This window comes from Pseudopipra pipra, chromosome 6, assembly GCF_036250125.1.
Source record: "Pseudopipra pipra isolate bDixPip1 chromosome 6, bDixPip1.hap1, whole genome shotgun sequence".
Taxonomy (NCBI): Eukaryota; Metazoa; Chordata; class Aves; order Passeriformes; family Pipridae; genus Pseudopipra; species Pseudopipra pipra.
This window is the reverse complement of record NC_087554.1, coordinates 1,081,439-1,104,259: the sequence shown is the minus strand read 5'-3', so window position 1 is coordinate 1,104,259 and position 22,821 is coordinate 1,081,439. Positions and strand designations below refer to the sequence as shown.

The window sequence follows — 22,821 nt, the reverse complement described above, 5'->3', positions numbered from 1 at the left end:
TTTTAGATTCCAACTCCCCTTTATGCTGAAGGTTTCCTTGCTCTCTCAGCAGGATGTCAAGTGCCACCGTGTCCCTGAGGTCACCCTTTCTGCTGTTGGGAGAGCACGAGGTGGATGGAGAGGATCCCCAGCCATCTGCAGGCACAAGGGACTCGCACAACTGCGATTTTTCTCCAGCTCTCTTAAGGTGGACTTTCAGGGTACCATGGGTAATGTGCCAGCTCTCCTGCTGGAGTTTTTGTCTTCTGCTCTATTTGAACATCAAGAGTAAAACTAAAGTCAGGTGTGTTCTGGAGTATGTTACACTCGTGCAAAGCTCCTTCCTTCTGTTTATTTTCTGTTCTGGAAAGCACAGTCTGGGGTTCCTGGGCACTTCCTATTAAATGATTCCATGAAAATAATTTTGTACTGAAAGGAGAAAGGAGCTGTCTGTTTGAGATCAGATGTCACTGATAAAAGCTGTATGTTTTTTCACTCAGTAAGCTTTTAAAATATCTCATAGTGTGTAGGAATGCCTGGCTTCTAAACCTCACCAATTGAGTCTTAGAAGCTTCTTTGAAGAGCTGATTTCAGACAGGAAAATTGCCCCCCCAGGAGGGACTCTGTGCCTGCTCTCCCGTGGCTCCAAGGGATCTCTGGCCCTTCACGCCGGCACCGAGATTTTCTTGGGAAGGGCCTCAGATCCCCGGACCAGTCTGGGACACAGGCAAGATCCCCCTGCCTTTAGAAATGAGGCCTTCTTGTGGCTTCCTCCCCGAACCCATTGGTGGCTTCCAAAGAAGGCCTCTTGAAATGCCTTTTGGGCTGTCCCTGGCAAGCTTGAGACCAAATTGGGCCCCCTGGAGGGACAGTGCTGTTGGTGCCCCCGGGTTGGGGCACCCCGAGGACTCCAGCGCGCACCGAAAGGATTATTCGGGGAGATCCTCGGGGTGCCCGGCCCTGGGGAGCTCAAAGCAAGGTCCCTGCAATGGATTCAGGCATTGCTGAGAGTATCCCAGGGGTCCCTGTCCCTGCTAGACCTGGAGCTCTCTAATGGGCTGTAATTGGGTGATAAAAGTGGTGCTCCAAGTGCCAAAGAAGTGTGGGATTGGGATTAAGAAATGAGCAGTGAGGGTCCAATTGGCTGTTTTCTCTTGAATATAAGGATAAGAGCTGCAGGAGTGCCAGGTGTGTGTTCCAGTCCCCAGCATTTGGTTTGCAGATCTCCTGGTCAGACACAGGTCCAACTTCCTCAGTCCTTAACCCAATAGAGGGAGAATTAAGGACTGGCAGTGTTAAGGTGATTGGTGTGACAGGGGTTAAATTGGGAAAACATTGGGGAGTTCTTCAGTTTGTCTCTTTGCCAAACTCACCCAAACCTGTGCTAGGAAGAGATAGAGTGGAAAAGTTGAGGCAGAAATGAAATGGAAAACTGGGGCTATTGAAACTGTAATTCCTGTGACTAAATGTGTCCAAGCAGCAGCTCTTGTTGTGCAGGGAATAACTCCTGTCAGCAGCAAGGTCCTGACTGAAGTGGCAGCTGCAGTTGTTCCTGTGGTGTGGGCCAGTGGAACTCTAGGAGAGTGGAAGAGGGCAGAACCTGTAGGTATTACCCCTGATATGGGATCTATCTGGGTAAGGCAAAGCCAGTATCCTTTAAAATCAGAATGGCAGCTTGGATTGGTTGCAGGAACAGCTAAATTGGCTCATCCTGGTTTGCTTGTAGGACGTGAATGCAAGAACCTGCCAAGAAAAGCAATGGCCAAGATGATTGATGAGTGCAGGACCTGAGAGAACCCCTGTAAGTGTCAACCTCGAGCAGATTCCAGTATTAGATTGCAAAGATGGCCTTTGCTGCATCTGCTTGAGCAAGGAAAGCCAAGAAACCTTTGCTTTGGCAGGAGAAAATCTGGAAAGGGGAAAGAAAGAAGAGAAGCCCCCTGACTTCTCCCTGAGCCCCAGACAGCCCATGAACTCCCTTGCTGGGAATGGTGGGACGGGCTGGACTCTGGATTGCTCCCTCTGGATGTGTGGTAAGACTGTTATGCCAGCTTTTAAGAACAGCCTGTAAGCATTTGCTGCCTTGTCTAGATGGTGCAAGGGCAGCCTTTAAGCAGCTGAAGCATTCCCTGAGGAAAGCTCTGGGTCTGCCAGATGTTTCAGAACTGTTGGAAGCTTCTTTGGTGGGGAGGGCAAACAAAGGCCAAGGTGTGCAGTGACCCCCCTGAGAAGCGACTTTGAGTTAATGGCATCCCTGCAAGTGAACTTTGTGGGCTGTTCTCCCTGTAGGGCAGGTGATAGTCCCAGCTACAGTCATGGGAAAAATAGTTAAAAGAGAGCCCCAAAAGCTGGAAATCCTCCTGGAGACTCTTGGCCAACAGAGTTTCCTGAGTTGCCCCTGAAAGAAGGACAGTGATAGCTTTTGAGTGCTGGTAGATCTTTTGAATAGATAGCCTTGAGTGTGTCCTTGTTGCCCCAGTAGGCCTTGTCAAAGTCCCCATATTCCAGGAGATATGCCTATTAAAGTTAAAAATGAATCTTTTCCTAATTCTTTGTTGTTTTGAGGCTCTCCCCTCAGGAACTGCAGGAACTCCTGGTGCCGCCTGGGCCGATGGATTGGACGCCCCAGCCCCTCCGTTCCTGCCCAGCCACTGGGGCCGTGTCCAGTGGTGGCACTGCCAGCCCTGCAGGTGAAGAGGGAAGGGCCTTTCCAGGTCTTGTGGATCACATTTAGAGTAGCCAAAGTTGCAGAAAAAGGATGTTGAGTCTCTTCTTCTTGAGTTCAGAAAGCTCCTTTTGATTGGTGAGCAGCACAAAGTGGATCCTTCAGAGTTCCCATCTGTGTTTGTGTCTCAGCCTGTGTTAGGATTCAGGGCTGTAGCTGTCGTTGTCACTGAGGAGTCAAACTCTGCTTTAAATCATGAGACACTGGCCTAGTCGACAAGTGTCAGGAAAAAAGGGGGAATGATATCTGAGTGTTGAGATGTAACAAGAGCTAATCCTTTTTGCAGTGGGATGGAGCCTGGAAACTGCACAGAGCTGAGCCAAGGGATTGAGAGGGACCAAGCAAGGGAGGTGAAGAAAGAAGGAAGAAGGGAAGTGAGGCAGTAGCCAAGCAGCACCAAGTTGCTGTGTAAGCAGGTGAGTTGTGTTGAGGTTCCTAAGGCAGGCCCTGAGGACTTTGAGGGCTCCAGACAGAGAAGACCTTGGAAGGCCCTCGGTGAAGCCCCTTGGAAACCTTGTAAGGGTAGGTGTGTATGGTAATGAGTGTTGGAAAATGTCCTGAGTAGGGATTAGGAATGCAGGGAAGGAAAATGAACCCTCCTGTAATGCTGCCATATCAGCTGCAGTGGAGATAGCTCTGTGTGCCCTTTGGGAGCTGATTGCCAGGACTCCTGGCGGGCTGGAATGATTCAAGAGCGTAGGAATAAAAGATTGCCTGGCTTCTAAAACTCATCAATTGAGTCTCAGAGGTTCTTGTATGAAATTTTAGGTAACACCTGAACTTTTGTGTGTACTTCTGAGTTCAGCTGGAAAGAGATTGTCCAGGGAAGAGGAATCTTGCTCAGTGCAAGAAGTTACAGTTGATGAACTTCCCATCTGATCTGATGCCCTTGGCAGGAGAAGTGCTCAGCAAGGAGGCTCTTTGCTCCTAGGCAGGAAGAAAGGCCAGTGCCCTTCCTCCCCAAGGCCCAGCCCAGCAGGGCTGGCAGGAGCTGCTGGTGTGGCTGCTCTTTGGGTTCTCAGCTGTGGCTGTGGGGTGGTGACATCGTGTTCCTGCCTGTGCTCCAGGGCAGCCAAAAGCCCCAGCACAGCCCCTGGGCCTTTCTGGGAGCCTGAGCTATTGCAGTACTGGGGATGGGGGTTTGGGTTTTTGTTTCCCTAAAAGTAGAACCATTGGGGGTATCTCTTATCTCACAGTTGTTGTTTTGATATCTTAATTAATTACAACTTGAGAAGAAAAGCTTGTGTAACTTAGCAACTGACTTGCACTGGTTACACTGAAAGTGCCAAGGAGTTGTAGTGTCCACTGGATTGTTTGTATTGAAGCAGTTTGGTGTTTACAGAGGGATAATAACTCCTGTCAGCAGCAAGGTCCTGACTGAAGTGGCAGCTGCAGTTGTTCCTGTGGTGTGGGTCAGTGGACTTCCAAGAAAATGGACAAGGACAGAAGCTGTAAGAGTTACCCCTAAGCCTGAGTCTCTCCTGGTAAGGCAAACCAAGTATCCTTTAAAATTAGGAAGCCAAGCTGGATTGGTTGCAGTAACAGCTAAATTTGCTAATCATGGTTTGATAGTAGAATGTGAATGGAAGGACCTGTAAAGAAAGGAAATGGGAAAGATGATTGATTGCTGGGAGCAGGGGCTGGCAGACAGTGGCACTGGATGTTTGGTTGTGTTTGGGAATGAGCAGCTTGACCTGCCCAGGGTTGTCTGTGCTGGGGGTGGGTTTGGGTCCTGTGTGGCCACAGGTCTGTGCAGCAGCTGGAGCCTGGGCAGGTTTGGGGGCTGTGGTGTGCCAGGCTGCTGAGTTTGTTGTCCCTGTTTCCTTGGAGTGTCCCAGTGTCCCTGCTTGGCTGTTTGCTGCCCTGCAGGCAGAAGAGCCCAGGCCTGAGCTGGCTGAGTGTTGGTGTGACCCACAGTGGGTGTCCCTGCCCTCGGGACAGTCCCCAGAGCTGCCTTTGGCATCCCCTGCTGAAGGGTGGGAGCTGCCCAGAGCCAGCAGCATCCAGCTGGAGGATCCAGGAGGATGCAGCTCCTGTTGTCTGGGAGGTAAGAGGTGGGGTGCAGGAGCTGGCAGGGGTGTTTTGCAGGCAGAGGGAGGGCAGGAGCAGGAGAATTGCAGGTGCAGCAGCTGGGTCAGTGCTGGATGGAGACAGGCTGGGAAAGGGCTCTGAGTGTCAGGGCAGGGGAGAGCCCAGGGTGGCCCTGGGAGCCCTGGGGCTGTGAACAAGTGCAGTGGGCAAAGGAATGGGCACTGGAGAGCTGGGCAAACAGCTGGAGGAGTTACAAGAGGAACCAGGAGACTGGAATGCAGGAGCAGCAGCTCCTTGTGTGTGTGTGTAGAACCAGCTGTACAGCAGCCCCCAGTGAGGTGGGAAATGAACCTCAGGAGGCTGGGAACGAGTCCCACAAACTGGTTAAAGTGGGCTGGACTCTTCCCAAGTGTCTGAAAAGCTTTTCTTTAGTGTTGCTTTATCAATTGAAAAGTGAAGTGATTGTTGAAGTGTTGGCACTTGTTTTCCTGTGTCTTTGGTGAGGAAACTGCACAGAGCTGAGCCAAGGGATTGAAAAGGGACCAAGCAAGGGAGGTGAAGAAAGAAGGAAGAAGGGAACTGAGGCAGCAGCCAAGCAGCACCAAGTTGCTGTGTAAGCAGGTGAGTTGTGTTGAGGTTCCTAAGGCAGGCACTGAGGACTTTGAGGGCTCCAGACAGAGCAGACCTGGGAAGGGCCTCAGTGAAGCCCCTTGGAAACCTTCTAAGGGTGGGGGTGTGTGGTAATAAGTGTTGGAAAAGGTCCTGAATATGGAATAGGAATGCAGGGAAGGAAAATGAACCCTCCTGTAATGCTGACCCCTCCCATCAGCTGCAGTGGAGACCCCTCCGTGGGCCCTTTGGGAGCTGATTGCCAGGACACCCGTGGGGCTGGGATCATGGCAGGGTGTTGTAAGCAAGGAATGCCTGGCTTCTAAAACTTACCAACTGAATCTTAGAAATTTCCTTGAAGAGCTGATTTCAGGCAGGAAAATTGCCGCCCCAGGAGGGACTCTGTGCCTGCTCTCCCGTGGCTCCAAGGGATCTCTGGCCCTTCACGCCGGCACCGAGATTTTCTCGGGAAGGGCCTCAGATCCCCGGACCAGTCTGGGACACAGGCAAGATCCCCCTGCAGTTTAGGACCAACTTGGGCCCCTAGAGGGACAGTGCTGTTGGTGCCCCCCGGGTTGGGGCACCCCGAGGACTCCAGCGCGCACCGAAAGGATTATTCGGGGAGATCCTCGGGGTGCCCGGCCCTGGGGAGCTCAAAGCAAGGTCCCTGCCATGGATTCAGGCATTGCTGAGAGTATCCCAGGGGTCCCTGTCCCTGCTAGACATGGAGCTCTCTAATGGGCTGTAATTGGGTGATAAAAGTGGTGCTCCAAGTGCCAAAGAAGTGTGGGATTGGGATTAAGAAATGAGCAGTGAGGGTCCAATTGGCTGTTTTCTCTTGACTGTAATGGTGAGAGCTGCAGGAGTGCAAGGTGTGTGTTCCAGTCCCCCCCATTTGGTTTGCACATGTCCTGGTCAGACACAGGTCCATCTTCCTCCGTCCTTAACACAATGAAAGAGAATTAAGGACTGGCAGTGTTAAGGTGATTGGTGTTTTCAGGATTAAACTGGGAAAACATTGGGTAATCCTCAGTTTCTCTATTTGCATACTCCCATAAACCTCTGCTAGGAAGAGTTTGATTGGAAAAGTTGAGACAGAAATGGAATTGAAAACTGGGGCTATTGAAACTATAATTGTTGAAACTGAATGTGTCCAAGCAGCAGCTCTTGTTGTGCAGGGAATAATTCCTGTCAGCAGCAAGGTCCTGACTGCAGTGGCAGCTGCAGTTGTTCCTGTGGTGTGGGCCAGTGGAACTCTAGGAGAGTGGAAGAGGGCAGAACCTGTAGGTATTACCCCTACTGTGGGATCTCTCCTGGTAAGGCCAAGCCAGTATCCTTTAAAATCAGAATGCCAGCTTGGATTGGTTGCAGGAACAGCTAAATTTGCTCTTCCTTGTTTGCTGGTAGAATGTGAATGCAAGAACCTGCCAAGAAAACCAATGGCCAAGGGGATTGATTAGTGCAGGACCTGAGAGAACCCCCTGAAATGACAACCTGGAGTAGTTTCCAGTATTAGATTGAAAAGATGGCCTTTGCTGCATTTCCTTGAGCAAGGAAAGCCAAGAAACCTTTGCTTTGTCAGGAGAAAATCTGGAGAGGGGGAAGGAAGAAAAGAAGCCCCGTGAGTCCTCCCTGAGCCCCAGACAGCCCCTGAACTGCCTTCCTGGGAATGGTGGGACGGGCTGGACTCTGGATTGCTCCCTCTGGATGTGTGGTAAGACTTAGGGCAACTTTTCCAACAGCCTGTAAGCATTTGCTGCCTTGGCTGGATGGTGCAAGGGCAGCCTTTAAGCAGCTGAAGCCTTCCCTGAGGAGAGCTCTGGGTCTGCCAGATGTCTCAGAACTGTTGGAAGCTTCTTTGGTGGGGAGGGCAAACAAAGGCCAAGGTGTGCAGTGACCCCCCTGAAAAGGGACTTTGAGTTAATGGCATCCCTGCAAGTGAACTCTGTGGGCTGTTCCCCCTGTAGGGCAGGTGATAGTCCCAGCTACAGTGATGGGAAAAATGGTTAAAAGAGAGCTCCAGAAGCTGGAAATCCTCCTGGAGGCTCTTGGCAAACCGAGTTTGCTGAGTTCCCCCTGACAGAAGGACAGTGATAACTTTTGAGTGCTAGTAGATCCTTTTAATAGACAGCCTTGAGTATGTTCTTGTTGCACCAGTAGGCCTTGTCCAACTCCCCATATTCCAAGAGAAATATATATTGAAGTTGAAAATAAGCTTCCTAACCCTTTGTTGGCTTGAGGCTCTCCCCTGCAGGAACTCCAGGAACTCCTGGTGCCGCCTGGGCCGATGGATTGGACGCCCCAGCCCCTCCGTTCCTGCCCAGCCACTGGGGCCGTGTCGAGTGGTGGCACTGCCAGCCCTGCAGGTGAAGTGGGAAGGGCCTTTGCAGGTCTTGTGGATCACACTTATAGGAGTTAACATGACAGAATGTTAACTGAGTGTTGAGAAGTAACAAGGACTAATCCTTTTTGCAGTGGGATGTAGCCTCGAAACTCCCCAGGGCTGAGCCAAGGGATTTAAAGGTACTAAGCAAGGGAGGTGAAGAAAGAAGGAAGAAGGGAACTGAGGCATCAGCCAAGCAGCAGCAAGTTCCTGTGTAAGCAGGTGAGTTGTGTTGGTGTTCCTAAGGTAGGCACTGAGGACTTTGAGGGCTCCAGACAGAGAAGACCTGGGAAGGCCCTCAGAAACTTTATAAGGGTAGGTGTGTATGGTAATAAGTGTTGGAAAATGTCCTCAGTATGGAATAGGAATGCAGGGAACAAAAATTAGTTGTTCTGTAATGGTGCCATATCAGCTGCAGTGGTGATAGCTCTGTGTGCCCTCTGGGAGCTGATTCCCACGGACCTGACAGGCTGGAATGATTGAAGAGCATAATAATAAAAGCATACCTGGCTTCTAAAACTCACGAGCTGAGTCTTACAGGTTCTTGTAAGAAATTTTAGGCAACACCTGAACCTCTAGTGTGTACTTCTGAGTTCAGTTGGAAAGACATATTCCAGGAAACAGAAATCTTTCTCATTCCAAGAAGTTGGACTTGATGAACTTCCCGTCTGAGCGGATCTTCCGAGCTGATGCCCGTGGCAGGAGAAGTTCTCAGCAAGGAGACTCTTTCCTCCTAGGCAGAAAGGTCAGTGCCCTTCCTCCCCAAGGCCCAGTACAGCAGAACTTCCAGGAGCTGCTGGTGTGGCTGCTCTTTGGGTTCTCAGCTGTGCCCGTGGGGTGGTGACATCGTGTTCCTCCCTGTGCTCCAGGGTAGCCAAAAGCCCCAGTGCAGCCCCTGGGCCTTTCTGGGAGCCTGAGCTATTGCAGCACTGAGGATGGGCTTGGTTTCCTTCTCTGCTCAGAGTAAAACTATATGGGGGAGTCTCTGATCTCCCTGATTTTTGTATCATAACTGGAACTGGGAAGAAAGTTCACCCTGTGTAATTTCTCAACTGACTTGGCCTGGTTGAACCAGCAGTGCCAGATTGTTGTAGTGTGCAGGCTATTGTTTGTGTCTGAGCTGTTTGGTGTTTCTTTACCAAGGGAGGCCATGGAATGTTATGGTATTTTTGTCCCAGTACTGGAGGTAGTGCCCTGAATTAGTTGATTTCTGCCTTGCTCCCTGGTATCTGAGTCTTGAGATGTACCAAGAACTGGTAGTTTTTGCAGTGGGATGTACCCTAGAAACTGCATGGAGCTGAGCCAAGGGATTAAAGGGACTAAGCAAGGGAGGTGAAGAAACAAAGAAGAAGGGAACTGAAACAGCAGCCAAGCAGCACCAAGTTCCTCTAAAACCAGGTAAATTGTCTTGAAGTTGATAGGGTGGTCACTGAGAACTTTGGGGGCTCCAGGCACAGGTGACCACGAGAGACCCCCAATGGAGCCCCTCAGAGACACTATAAGGGTTTGTGTATATGGGAACAGGTGTTGGGAATGTCCTGAACACAGAACAGGAATGCAGGGAAGGAAAATGAGCTGTCCTGTAATGCTGACCCCTCCCATCAGCTGCAGTGGAGATACCTGTGTGTGCCCTTTGGGAGAGGATTGCCAGGACCCCTGTCGGGCTGGGATGATGGCAGGGTGTTGTAAGCAAGGAATGCCTGGCTTCTAAAACTCACCAGCTGAGTCTTAGAGGCTTCTTTGAAGAGCTGATTTCAGGCAGCAGAATTGGCCCCCAGGAGGGACTCTGTGCCTGCTCTCCCGTGGCTCCAAGGGATCTCTGGCCCTTCACGCCGGCACCGAGATTTTCTCGGGAAGGGCCTCAGATCCCCGGACCAGTCTGGGACACAGGCAAGATCCCCCTGCAGTTTAGGACCAAATTGGGCCCCCTGGAGGGACAGTGCTGTTGGTGCCCCCCGGGTTGGGGCACCCCGAGGACTCCAGCGCGCACCGAAAGGATTATTCGGGGAGATCCTCGGGGTGCCCGGCCCTGGGGAGCTCAAAGCAAGGTCCCTGCAATGGATTCAGGCATTGCTGAGAGTATCCCAGGGGTCCCTGTCCCTGCTAGTGAATCTGAAAGATCGGTCTGAGAAACTGCTCAGAGACTTTTGATCTTTAAGCAGCAAGGTATTTCTTTATTCAATGTTGGGAGCAAGCCAGCTCGCGCTGGACAAATTTGCTCACCGGCTCCTCAGAAAATCAACACTTCTATACAATTTTCAGATGTGATTAAATGCATATTCAAGTGATTACAACATCTATCAATGCGTATTAATAATAGGCAGAGTATAGGTGGAGCTCAGGCGGGGCTTGGGGCGGTGCTTCTCTTGGCTCCCCATTTCAGAGAGTAGTTCCCATCTTCCTCCATGGGGCAAGGGGCTTCAACTCATCTTCCTCAGCTTGACCCTTCTTCTTTTCCATTCTTCTTGACCCGCTCACTGAAGCTTGGAAAAAGCCCTGCCTCCAGGTCTATTTCTCCTATTCAAATGTCTACCTGATCCTGTTATATTTCTAATTTATTGCTTCTAGGCCTATTACATGTTCTTGTATTATTCTCTGAAGCTTTGGTCCAGTAAGTAGAACAGAATGAGCACAGATCGTTTTGGATGTTGGTAACTTGTTTGCAGGCCCAAATTTCTTAGTTAACTCTTTTGGGCCTGGCCTCCTGTTTAACTAGACATGGAGCTCTCTAATGGACTGTACTTGGGTGATAAAAGTGGTGCTCCAAGTGCTAAAGAAGTGTGGGATTGGGATTAAGAACTGAGCAGTGATGGTCCAATTGGCTGTTTTCTCTTGAATGTGACTGTGAGAGCTGCAGGAGTGCCAGGTGTGTGTTCCAGTCCCCAGCATTTGGTTTGCACATGTCCTGGTCAGACACAGGTCCAAAACACAACAGAGAGAGAATTAGAGAATGGCACTGTTAAGGTGATTGGTGTGACAGGGATTAAAACTGGGAGAACATTGGGTAATTCCTCAGTTTGTCTCTTTGCCAAACTCGCCCAAAACTCTGCTAGAAAGAGATTGATTGGAAAAGCTGAGGCGGAAATGTAATTGAGAAATGGGAATATTGAAACTGTAATTGCTGAAACTAAATGTGTCAGAGCAGCAGCTCTTGTTGTGCAGGGAATAACTCCTGTCAGCAGCAAGGTCCCGACTGAAGTGGCAGCTGCAGTTGTTCCTGTGGTGTGGGCCAGTGGAACTGCAGGAGAGTGGAAGAGGGCAGAACCTGTAGGTATTACCTGTAATGTGGGATCTCTCCTGGTAAGGCCAAGCCAGTATCCTTTAAAATCAGATTGTCAGCTTGGATTGGTTGCAGAAACAGCTAAATTTGCTCCTCCTGGTTTGCCTGTAGAAGGTGAATGCCAGAACCTGCCAAGAAACCAATGGCCAAGATGATTGATTAGTGCAGGACCTGAGAGAACCCCCTTAAATGACAACCTTGAGTGGTTTCTAGTATTAGATTGCAAAGATGGCCTTTGCTGCATCTCCTTGAGCAAGGAAAGCCAAGAAACCTTTGCTTTTGCAGGAGAAAATCTGGAAAGCGGGCAGGAAGAAAAGAAGCCCCGTGACTCCTCCCTGAGCCCCAGCCAGCCCCTGAACTGCCTTCCTGGGAATGGTGGGACGGGCTGGACTCTGGATTGCTCCCTCTGGATGTGTGGTAAGACTGTTATGGCAACTTTTCAAACACCCTGTAAGGATATCCTGCCTTGGCTATATGGTGAAAGGTTAGCCCTTAAGTAGCTGAAGCCTTCCCTGAGGAGAGCTCTGGGTCTGCCAGATGTGTCAGAACTGTTGGCAGCATCTTTGGTGGGGAGGGCAAAGAAAGGCCAAGGTGTGCAGTGACCCCCCTGAGAAGGGACTTTGAGTTAATGGCATCCCTGCAAGTGAACTTTGTGGGCTGTTCCTCCTGTAGGGCAGGTGATAGTCCCAGCTACAGTGATGGGAAAAATGGTTAAAAGAGAGCTCCAAAAGCTGGAAATCCTCCTGGAGGCTCTTGGCAAAGAGAGTTTGCTGAGTTCCCCCTGACAGAAGGACAGTGACAGCTTTTGAGTGCTGGTAGATCCTTTTAATAGACAGCCTTGAGTGTGTCCTTGTTGCCCCAGTAGGCCTTGTCAAACTCCCCATATTCCAGGAGATATAACTATTAAAGGAAAAAATGATGTTCATAATTGTCTGATGGCTTGAGGCTCTCCCCTCAGGAACTGCAGGAACTCCTGGTGCCGCCTGGGCCGATGGATTGGACGCCCCAGCCCCTCCGTTCCTGCCCAGCCACTGGGGCCGTGTCGAGTGGTGGCACTGCCAGCCCTGCAGGGGAAGTGGGAAGGGCCTTTCCAGGTCTGGTGGATCACATTTATAGCAGGTAAAGTTGCAGGAAAAAGGACCTGGGGTATGTTCTCCTTGAGTTAAGAAAGCTGCTTTTGATTGGTGAGCAGAACAAAGTGGATCCTTCAGAGTTCCCATCTGTGTTTGTGTCTCAGCCTGTGTTAGGATTCAGGGCTGTCAGTTGTTGTCACTGAGGAGTCAAACTGTACTTTAAATAAGGAGACACTGGCCTGACGGCCAAGTCTCAAGAAAAAAGGTGGTATGCTGTCTGAGTGTTGAGATGTAACAAGGGCTAATCCTTTTTGCAGTGGGATGGAGCCTCGAAACTCCCGAGAGCTGAGCCAAGGGATTTAAAGGGACCAACCAAGGGAGGTGAAGAAACAAGGAAGAAGAGAACTGAGGCATCCGCCAAGCAGCACCAAGTTCCTGTGTAAGCAGGTGAGTTGTGTTGAGGTTCCTAAGGCAGGCACTGAGAACTTGGAGGGCTCCAGACAGAGAAGACCTGGGAAGGCCCTCAGAAATCTTATAAAAGTAAGTGTGTATTGTAGTAAGTGTTGGAAAATGTCGTGAATGTGGAACAGTAATGCAGGGAAGGAAAATGAATCCTCCTGTAATGCTGACCCCTCCTATCAGCTGCAGTGGAGACCCCTCCGTGTGCCCTTTGGGAGAGGATTGCCAGGACCCCTGTCGGGCTGGGATCATGGCAGGGTGTTGTAAGCAAGGAATGCCTGGCTTCTAAAAGTCACCAACTGAGCCTTAGAGGCTTCTTTGAAGAGCTGATTTCAGGCAGCAGAATTGGCCCCCAGGAGGGACTCTGTGCCTGCTCTCCCGTGGCTCCAAGGGATCTCTGGCCCTTCACGCCGGCACCGAGATTTTCTCGGGAAGGGCCTCAGATCCCCGGACCAGTCTGGGACACAGGCAAGATCCCCCTGCAGTTTAGGACCAAATTGGGCCCCTGGAGGGACAGTGCTGTTGGTGCCCCCCGGGTTGGGGCACCCCGAGGACTCCAGCGCGCACCGAAAGGATTATTCGGGGAGATCCTCGGGGTGCCCGGCCCTGGGGAGCTCAAAGCAAGGTCCCTGCCATGGATTCAGGCATTGCTGAGAGTATCCCAGGGGTCCCTGTCCCTGCTAGACATGGAGCTCTCTAATGGGCTGTGATTGGGTGATAAAAGTGGTGCTCCAAGTGCCAAAGAAGTGTGGGATTGGGATTAAGAAATGAGCAGTGAGGGTCCAATTGGCTGTTTTCTCTTGACAGTAATGGTGAGAGCTGCAGGAGTGCCAGGTGTGTGTTCCAGTCCCCATCATTTGGTTTGCACATGTCCTGGTCAGACACAGGTCCAACTTCCTGAGTCCTTAACACAACAGAAGGAGTGTAGCTCCTTGTTTTCCTGTGTCTTTGGTGAGGTGTTGACTCAGTACCTTTCTTGGAGCTGCTGTTGGATGAAGAGGTGCCCCCAATTCACCTGTAAGGGCCTGGTTTTCTTTCCTGCTTCTCCTAGCTTTTCCAGGAGATGGAATTCCAGTGCTACAGAAGAGATGGCTCGTGGTGCTCCCAAAAGGAGCCTTTGTGCCTTCAGGTTAAGTTGTGTTGCCACTGGAGCTGTTGGGAGAAGCAGAGGGTTGTCAGGGAGAGGCCTGGAATGATGTTGCTGTGGCACAGATGTTGCTCCCTGGCAGGTTCTTGGGTTGGATTTCTTGGCTGCCACTTGGCAAGGCCTGGAAGGGCCTCAGTTGTGTAGGGAACCAAACCTGGAATGGGAAAGCAAAGGGTGGGAGGTTCTGGTTTCAGAAAGGATCATTGCCTTCTCTTTCTGAAGGGACAGTGACCTGGTCCACCTGTGTCAAGAAGAGCAAGTGGGCTGTGAAGGTTTGGAGCAGTCTGGAAGGTTCCTCGTGCCCAAAGGATCCTGGAAGTGCAGCTCTGGAAGAGTCAGGAATAATGACAAGTGCCCCAGTTCTCGTGAAACTCAGATGTGTAAAACATTTATGGAGCTAGAATTCCACAGCATTGAGCTTTTGGGTCCCAAATAATAGTGGAGGGAGAGGCAGAAAATCCCCCTCCTGCTGGGGCTGAACTGTCTGCAGTGAGGGGGCAGGACTTGGCCCTGATGCCTGAGTGCTCTCCAGCCCCCCAGGCTGGATCCCAACTGTCAGCCCCTGGCTCCATCCCTTGAGAAGATGGTGTTCCTGCAAGCCCAGCTGCTGTGCTGGTGGTCCTGGGGGCACCTCCTGCCCTGGCCTGCTGTGCCTGTGTTTGTGTTGCAGCTCAATAAAGTCCCTTTCCGTGGTGACTGTGTCATTTTGGTGTCAGTTCCTCACCCCTCTTCCCCTGCCCCCGTGGCTGCATCACTGGCTTGTGCCTAAATGAACTCTTCCCCTGCAGCAGTTCCCTGCTGCTCTCAGAGAGGGTGGAGCTGAGGCCCCTGAGCCAAGGGAAAAAGGATCCATCCAAGGCAGGCCAGTGCTCACCCCCTGCCTTCCTCCAGCCTCCTGTGTTTCCAGTTCCCATCCCTGCTGGACACACAGCCTGTTCCCAAACAACCCCTGTTCCTGTTCTCTCTCTCTGTGTCTCCCCTCACAACTCCCCTCCTCTAATCTCCAGCTGCCCAGCACCCCGTTTTTGAGGGGCATTCCTGGGCTGCTGCCCCCCCATTCCTTAGAACTGAAGTGCCCAGAGCCCCAAGTGCAGAGAGGTCTGCAGGGAATCAGTGCCCAGAGCTGCCTGTGCCTGCCTGTGTTCCTGCAGTTCTCCTTCCTGTTCTCCCTGGGCTGGAGAGCCCTGCCTGCCCTGGGTTTATTGGAGCAGAGGGATGGGATTACATTGGTGCAGAAGGGATGTTCACAGACACTCCTTTTCTGACAGGCAGTGCCATTTCCCTTTTGCCTTTCCCAAGTTTTCCAAGTGCTGCCCAGCACTGGGATCCGTGTGCTGGGACAGTGATTGGCAGGAGGAAGGGGAGCCTTGGCCTCACCTGCCCAGCTCAGGTGGGTGGCACAGAATGGGGGTGGCCTGGCAAGGCATGAACATATTTCTGAGTTCTGGAGTGCCTTGAAAGCTTTCCCTGTCAGGTTTCTCTCCCTCGTTTCCTGGGCTCCAGCATCCCAGGTGTCTCTTCCTTTGTCCAAAGTCCAGTGGCAGAGGATGGACTGACTCACAAGGGGGGTTTGGAATGAAAAGGGTTCTATTCAAATTGGGCAAGGAATGCAGTAAGAAAGATGAGCCTCCTTTTAATGCCTGAAATAGAGAGGAATGAAAATGCTGGAGAAGGTCCCATTTTATTTGGTGTCCCCCTGGATTTTTCATGGCTCAAACTCTCTAGTGAGCAATTGAAGAGAAGGGTGAAGGGCAGGAGCCTTTGACTTGCCCAGTGCCCTTAATTGCCTTGTTCTCCTCTCTTCCAGGCCAGGCCAAAGCCCTGCTCCAGCCCAGCTCTGCCCAGTGCCCTGGGCTGGGAGCAGCCAAAGGCAAGAGGCTGCAGCCCCGCCGGCCGGGCTGGGGGCTCCTGGTGCTGCCCGTGGGGTGGGGTAAGTCACAGGGACACGTTTCTCTCCTCCTGCTGTTGGCATTTGCTCCCTGGGCACTGGATGTGTGAGGAAGGAGGGAGTAGCAGGGAATGTTGCCCCAAGTCTGGGATGGAGCAGCCATGGGGGTGGTTGGGTTTGGCCTGGGCCGGTCGGGATCAGCCATAAAGGACCCACCAGACCCTGAACCCTCCCTGGACATGTCCAGCCCCTCAAGTTGTTAATTTTCAACAGAGGACAAAGTATTGGTACTTGCTTCTGATCTGTGGAGAATTTCCTTTGGGATGATCAACCAGAGAGTGTATCAGTGCATCTTTTTAGGTCTTTGTTTGTTTGTTTGTAATTTCCTCTCTGCCTTCAATGAGTTTGCTGTGCTCCTGTTAAGGAAGCAGCGTGTTTTTACCTTGAAATTTGGGGTGGTTTGGTTTGTTTAGGGTTTTTTCCCCCACTGACTCAGGCCTTCCAACTCCTGATGGACTGGAGTGATGAGTGCTCTCAGAACAGGGTATTTCTTTAAGTTGTGTGGCTTTCCCTCAGCTGTGGGTGAGGAATTGTGCAAGCAAGGCCTGTGTGCCCGTGGGTGTCTCCCGTGGGTGTCCCTGTGGCAGGGCTGGGACAAGGACTCGTGCAGGGACCCAGCTGGCACTGGAGCTGCTGCCATCCTGAGCCACTGCCAAGGGCTGGGGAGAGATCCTCTGGGAGGCTGTTCCCAGGGTTCCATTGGGAGCTGGATCTCCCTCCAGCTGCAGCAGCCAGGGGAGGGTTCTTCCTTGTGCAGCCCAGTGGCTTCTGCTCAGGCTGGCCCAGAGTGGGGCTGGGGCAGGTTCTCCAGGGAACTGGAGCCAGCCCTGAACGGGGCTCTGGAGAGCAGGAGCTGCAGGGACTGAGGTTTGCAAAGCTGGGCTGAAGTTTGTCAAAGCAGCAGAACATTCTCATTCTGGTGGGTTTGTGGAGTCCGTGTTGGTGCCCAGGAGAACTGGGTCAGACTGGGCTTTGTGGTGCCAGAGCTGCCCCCCTAAATGTGGCAGGCTGTGTGTGCTGGCAATGAAGTGCTATCCCAGAGGCTGATGGTTTCTGTCTCCAGGGATGCCCAGGACGCTGCTAATGCCCAGGGATCTGCTCTGGGTCCAGGCTGTCCGTGCTGGAGGGCCCTGGTGGCTGCAGTCCCTGAGCCCGCAGAGACAGAGAGAGCCCCGGCCCGAGGGGCCTTTGGCCCCTTCTCCTGAATTTGGGGTGAGCCTGGGAGCGTGTGGAGGGTGAGAATGAGGGCTGTGCTTCCAATGCATCATCCCTGGGAAGATCCTGTTGTTCCAGAGCGCTGGGGACAGTTTGGGCTTGGCAGCTTCAGAGCTGGATTGGAGCAGCCCCTGGAAAGAATCAGGAGAGTGGAGGTTTGTCCCAGTGGTGCTTTCACACCCCACTGGACAGGCTGGGCTTTGTGTTTGAGGTTGTCCTGTATTTGCACTGCAGATAATGGGCCCTTCCCAATTCAGCCCAGTAGATCCTAAGGGCCCTGACAGGAATATTTGTTCTTCCCTTCCTTTGGAATAATTTAATCTCCAAACTGCCATGAAAAATTCCTTAATTTCTCCTGGAGAAAACCAAGTGTCAGAGGCAGTTTCCAAGGAGGCCAGAAGTGTCTTTGGGGCAGAGAGTGCTGCCAGCTGCGTGTGCCTGTGCCCAGCCTGGCACTGCCCACAGGGACACACTGGGCACTGCCCAGGAGAGGGAACAAACCCACTGCCTGCCAGAGGGTTTGTCCTGGGCCAGTCAGGCCTGGGGCAGGAATTGGACTGGGCAACTCCATCAGCTGCTCTTCCCTCCCCCACAAAGCCCCATCCCCTGGGCATTAATGACGTGCCCTGTGCCCAGCGCTCACTGTTCACCCAACTGAAACCAGAGCAAGGCTTGCTTTGCTTGGAACAACTTAAAATAACTTTAAACCAAAATAAATCACTTTTTTCTTCTTTTTTTTCTTTTAGATGCTGGAATTGCCTCTCTGGCTGTGTGCTGAGCTCTGGCTGCAGGGGACTGTCAGGCCTTGGTGGCTGTGAGTTCCTGTTCTTCTCCCTGACAAACTGGAAAGAGTTATTCATTAGATTGCAGAAATGTAATTTTGAGGGGACCCAGCAACTGTTTGTGTAGGAAAAGGTGAGGTGCTGCAGAGGGGAGGGAGGTGCATTTTGGAGGGGTCCCACTGAGGGGGGAGTGGAGAGCCTGGGGCTGGAGTGTGAGTTCTTAAACAGGGAACAAGGGAAGGATGCTTTGAAGGAAAACACTCAGGGAGTGTGTAGGGATGGAATGGAAATTTGGGGTGTCAGGAAGAGAAAATGGGTGATGTAGAGGAAGGGAAATGTTGGGGGTAAAACTTGATCTCATCTGTAGAGGGCAGAATGACCATTTAGCGGTGCAGTGAGGCAGTCAGTGGTGGGCAGGGAGGGAAATTCTGTTCGTAAACTTTGGTGTCATGTGGAGCAGAGAGAACGTACATCCTGAGGTAAACTGGGGTAATCAGTAGTGGACACGTAGGGAAAGTTTTGGGGGGAAATGTCTGAGGTAATCTCCATGTTAGAGAATGAATATTGAGAGGTAAACTGGAGGTACTCAGTGGTGGAGCTGTAGGGAAAATTGTGGGGGTCAAATCTGTGGCAATGTGCAGCAGAGAGAAGGAACATTTTGGAATCAGGTGAGGCAGTCTGTAGGGGAGAGGCAGAGAAATTTCTGAGGGTCAAACTGGAGCAAATCTGCAGGGCAGAGGATGAATATTTGGAGGTCCAAAAGAGGTAATCAGGAGTGTGCAGGTAGGGAAGACTCTGGGGGCTAAAAAGGAGATAATCTCTGGGGAGAGAATGACTCTTTTGTTTTCAAAGAGTGGTAATCAGCAGTGAGCTGGAAGGGGAAATTTTGTGGGTTGAAAAGGAGGTTCATTCTGTCCAGGGCAGGGAATGAAGACATTGTGGTAACCTGAGGTAATGAGTGGGGACAGACCCAGAAAACTGTGGGTGTTAGAGTTCAGGGAATGTGCTGGGAAGAGAAGGAACCTGTTGAGGTGAACTGAGGGTCCCTGCAGTGGCCAAGCAGGGAAATGTTGGGCTGAGCCCTGAGTTGCTCCTGTGTGGGGCGGCTGCAGCGAGGCCGAGCCCTGGCCCTGGTTTGCCAGCCATGGGCAGGGGGCTCTGTGCCAGCCGGGGGAGCAGCGGGGCCCCCGTGGCAGAGAGGGCAGGGGGGCTGTGGAGCTGCCCCGGGGGAGCGGGGGGGCCTTTCCTGGGCCGCCTCCAGCCCCCCTCGATCCCCGGGGCTGCGCTGCCCCCCGAGGCTGTTTGGGGCAGAGAGTGCTGCCAGCTGCGTGTGCCTGTCCCCAGCCTGGCACTGCCCACAGGGACACACTGGGCACTGCCCAGGAGAGGGAACAAACCCACTGCCTGCCAGAGGGTTTGTCCTGGGCCATCAGGCCTGGGGCAGGAATTGGACTGGGCAACTCCATCAGCTGCTCTTCCCTCCCCCACAAAGCCCCATCCCCTGGGCATTAATGACGTGCCCTGTGCCCAGCGCTCACTGTTCACCCAACTGAAACCAGAGCAAGGCTTGCTTTGCTTGGAACAGCTTAAAATGACTTTAAAACAAAATAAATCACTTTGTTTTTCTTCTTTTTTTGTTTTAGATGCTGAAATTGCCTCTCTGGGTGTGTGCTGAGCTCTGGCTGCAGGGGACTGTCAGGCCTTGGTGGCTGTGAGTTCCTGTTCTTCTCCCTGGGAAACTAGAAAGAGTTATTCATTAGATTGCAGAAATGTTTTCTGAAACCTGTCCCCTTCTTTGTGCCTTTTGCTGACAGATCTTCTCTTTCTGCCTTTCAATTTACAGCCTCCTTGCAGCTCCCAGCTGGGAAAACCTGGGATAACTGAGGAGGGACAGAGATGAAGGTTTTATCTGCAGACTTAGGCTAATTTCTAGGGGATACAGCAACTGTTTTTGTAGGAAAGTGTGTTTAACCACATTGGCCCAAGTTGTGTTTGAACCAGCTGGGGCCAAAGGTGCCAGGCAATCCAAAGCAAACCCTGCTCAGCCTCTAAATCCCAGGGGAAGTTCTCCAAGCTTCTCATTGACGGACTAAAGATACATTGAAATGGAACCAAGAGCACTAGTAAGTTTCCTGAGAATCCCAGGATTGCTGTCCTAGAATTTTTAACAGTTTTTTTAAGCTTTTTATGACAAAAATTACTTTCTTCCTTTGATTGAATCCCTCAGTAGGATTTGGGATTTCTTTGGATTCTGAATCCCTCCCAGTGGCCCTGACACTGGTCAGAGCTGACAGGACAAACAGAGTCAGAGCTCCTGGCAGGTACAGGGGCTTTCCCCCAGAGTGGATCCAACTGCTGCCCCCCAGCCTGGCCAGGAGGGATCTGCTTTGGCTCCCGGCTCCTGCCAGAGACAGAATGTGTTCCCTTGATTGGAATGAGGATCCAGTAGCTTCATCTGCTGGACGTTCCCTGGGCAGCTGATCCACTCTGCCCCATGTCCTGCTCTCAGTTCCTGCCCAGCCAGAGCCAACTGTGCCAAGGGCACAAGCACTCCCAGCCTGGATAGGGAATGGGGGACTGGCTTGTGCACAATTCCCCTAGAAAGTCAAACGAGGGGACTGTTGGGCAGCGGCTTTGGCCGACACGGCAGCACAAAGATTGTTCTCTTTGTGGGGCCCAGGTTTGGGTTCCGGTCTCAGCTTTGCAGGTTTGGATGAATTCTACCTACAGCCCGCAATTCCATGGGGAATTCCTGCTGGAACAGCCTCCCAGTGCCTCCTGGAGCCCGGATGTTCCCCCGCAGAGCTGCTGCTTTAAGGCCAGGTTTGCCAGGAAGCAGCCACGGTTCCAGGTCTGCTCAGCGGGATCGGGACAAGGACAGGTTGATATTCCACAGACTTTGCTGTTTATAACCCTCCTCCCCCAGCCCCGCCGGTGTCCCTGGGGGGACTTGAGCGAGTTCCCTGGAATTGGGCCGGTTTTTCCGCCCCGGGCCGGGCTCCAGGGGATGTGTTGGCCCAGGAGAAGGCGGGGGCCGGACGCGCTCCCGGCCCGGGGCGAGGCAGCCCCTGAGCACGGGCGAGGACGTCTGTCCGGCCGGGAAGCCGCTGTCCCTTGGGAGCCTCGGGAGCGGCCCCGGGGAGTTCTTTTCCCCGAGGAAAGGGATGCACAGCCCTGCCTTCAGGGCACCTCGGCTCTGACCCACCTGTTCCAGCTGTCCACGGGTTCTGCAGGTGCGGTTGGGTCCCCGAAAAACTGCGAATTGCATCCAAGCCCAACTTTCTCCGAGCACCCCCTTTTCTTTTCAGGCATCTCCGAGGGCTCTGGCTCGGGATTTAGTGCCGCCGAGGGCACATGGCCCCGGCTTTAAGGCTGCTGCTGGTTGCTGGCCTCCGGCTGGAAGGGCAGGGATTTGGGTCGGGCGGGACACACGTGGGGGGCGCGGGGCAGCTCTGGGAGGTGGGCCCTGGGAATGGCTGCAGCGCTGCTCTGCAGCCCCGCCGTGCCGACACTGCCGAGTGCCGGCTGGATCCTTTGGGTCCTTTGGGGCTGTCGCTGGGGCGTGTCCAGGGTGAGGCATCTCAGGGGGCCCGTCCAGAGCAGCCCCCGGCTGAGGAGCAGCGGGCAGCCCTTTCCCCGTGCCCACCCCGGTGCCCGTGGCTGGTTTCCCCCCCCCTCGGATGTGCGTTTGGCGGACGAGCCCTGCTCGGGAGACAAATCCATCTTGTGCCCGATGGAAGCGCTGGCCCGGGGCTGCTCCATCCCTGCTGCCAGGAGCTGTGCTGCGGCTGCGGGCGGGATTGCCTGAGCTCCGGCCGCTCCGGAGCGCCGGGAGCCCCGGCAGGGCAGTGCAGGGCACAGCTCCTCCATCCCCTGGCAATAGGAAGCCCAAGCAGGGCTGGGTCACTCTCTGTCGCTCCGGCCTCCTCCCGGCCCGCGTTCCCTGCCCAGCTGGGACTGCCCAGGGAGCCCCGAGAACGTTCCTGGCGGGAAGCGGGAGCCGCCGAGGGCTCCGTCCAACTCCGGGTCCGAAAAGCGGCCCCGACCTGAGCCCCCCCCGGCATTTTGGGATCCGAAGGCTCACCTGGAGGAGACGCCCCCCCGCAGGCGGGACCAGGCGGCGACACTCGACCGACGCCTTTGCCTCGGAGCGAGGGAACCCTCCGGACTCGGTTGGCTCCTTTATCCTTGGAAATGAGCTCGGAGGTCACACGAGCACCTTGGCAGCCGTTGGGTGAATCCCGGACGGGGCCAGAAAACCTCCCTGAGCAGGGCAGCGATGAATTGGTGCCCGTCCCCAGCCGGGCACAGCCCAGCCGGCCGCGCTCCCTCCGGCCCGTGGCTGGGAAGGGGGGATTTAATGCTGCAGAGATTTAATAAAAGCGGCTTTCCTGACTGTATTTGCCTGCGGTTCTTCCCTCCTTTGACTCGCACGGCAGCGTCCGGTTGGAGCGTTTCTTGGTTTCCTCTGCTGTAGCCGTTTCCCTCCCAGGCAGGACCTTCCCTGTCTGCAATTAAAGATGGGGGATTTTTAAAAAGCTGGGGGTTTGCCCCGGGAGGGTACGAGTTGCCGAGGAAGCGGGGCAGAGGAAGGAGAGCTTCAGGTCTCACCTGGCAGGTGTCAGCTGAGCTGCCCCTTCGGGATGGCGGGGCAAAGAACTGCTGTGGGCAATTGCCGAAGTTCCGCAGGCAGAGCTGGGAGCAGCCTGTGCCCGAGCCGCGGCACGGTCAGTGCCAGCTCCTGGGGCCGCCTGAGGACAGACACAGGGACACGGGGACAGACGGGCAGCTCTGCTCGGGGTCCCGGAGCACGGGAGGAACGAGGGAGCGGCTGCCCCCGTTCTTCCCTGCCCCGGCAGAGCCCCGGCTCCCCGCGGCCGGAGCGGGCCCGTGGCCGGAGCCCCGGCGGGCCCCAGAGCCCTCGTTCCCGGGGGGCCCTGCGGGCGGGAACCTCCTGGGGCCGCGGGGAAGGGGGAGGCGGGCGATGTTCTCCCCGGGAGGGGGGGGGGGGGGGTGCGGTGGCCTCGGGGGTGCCCGAGCGGGGGTAGCTCCGATCCCGCGGGGGGTGCGGGCGACACCCGCCCTCGGGGGTCCCGGGGTCGGCCCGGCGTGTCCCCGCGCCTCGGCCAGTCCCAGCCCCGGCTCCGCGTCTGCCCGAGGAAAGCGCCGCCGTTCTCCCCCGACCGGGCA

The 22,821-nt window shown here is 53.7% G+C and overlaps 1 protein-coding gene and 1 long non-coding RNA gene across 15 annotated transcripts in view; one reads left to right on the top strand and one right to left on the bottom strand.

Moving 5' to 3' along the window:
- LOC135416638 (uncharacterized) overlaps positions 1 to 22,821 on the top strand; it is a 414,600-nt gene that overhangs the window by 344,023 nt on the left and 47,756 nt on the right. For 2 of the 14 annotated variants that reach the window (XR_010431633.1, XR_010431634.1), the window contains exons 2-11: positions 53 to 283; positions 1,477 to 1,581; positions 1,706 to 2,012; positions 2,545 to 2,669; positions 2,991 to 4,155; positions 4,574 to 4,751; positions 6,927 to 7,058; positions 7,585 to 7,710; positions 7,820 to 7,949; positions 8,914 to 9,125. Coding sequence is in view for 2 of the 14 variants with exons in the window: in XM_064659923.1 (XP_064515993.1) it covers positions 50 to 209; positions 10,890 to 10,998; positions 11,293 to 11,424; positions 11,953 to 12,126; positions 12,398 to 12,429 (607 nt within the window). In the remaining 12 variants the exon portion in view is untranslated. The other 12 variants (XM_064659923.1, XM_064659922.1, XR_010431637.1 and 9 more) reach the window with 11 other exon arrangements.
- Positions 19,266 to 22,661, bottom strand: LOC135416661 (uncharacterized). Its single transcript, XR_010431658.1, has 3 exons — positions 22,243 to 22,661; positions 21,716 to 22,139; positions 19,266 to 19,370 (listed from the first exon to the last, which is right to left on the bottom strand). It is a non-coding gene; the product is annotated as an uncharacterized LOC135416661 (long non-coding RNA).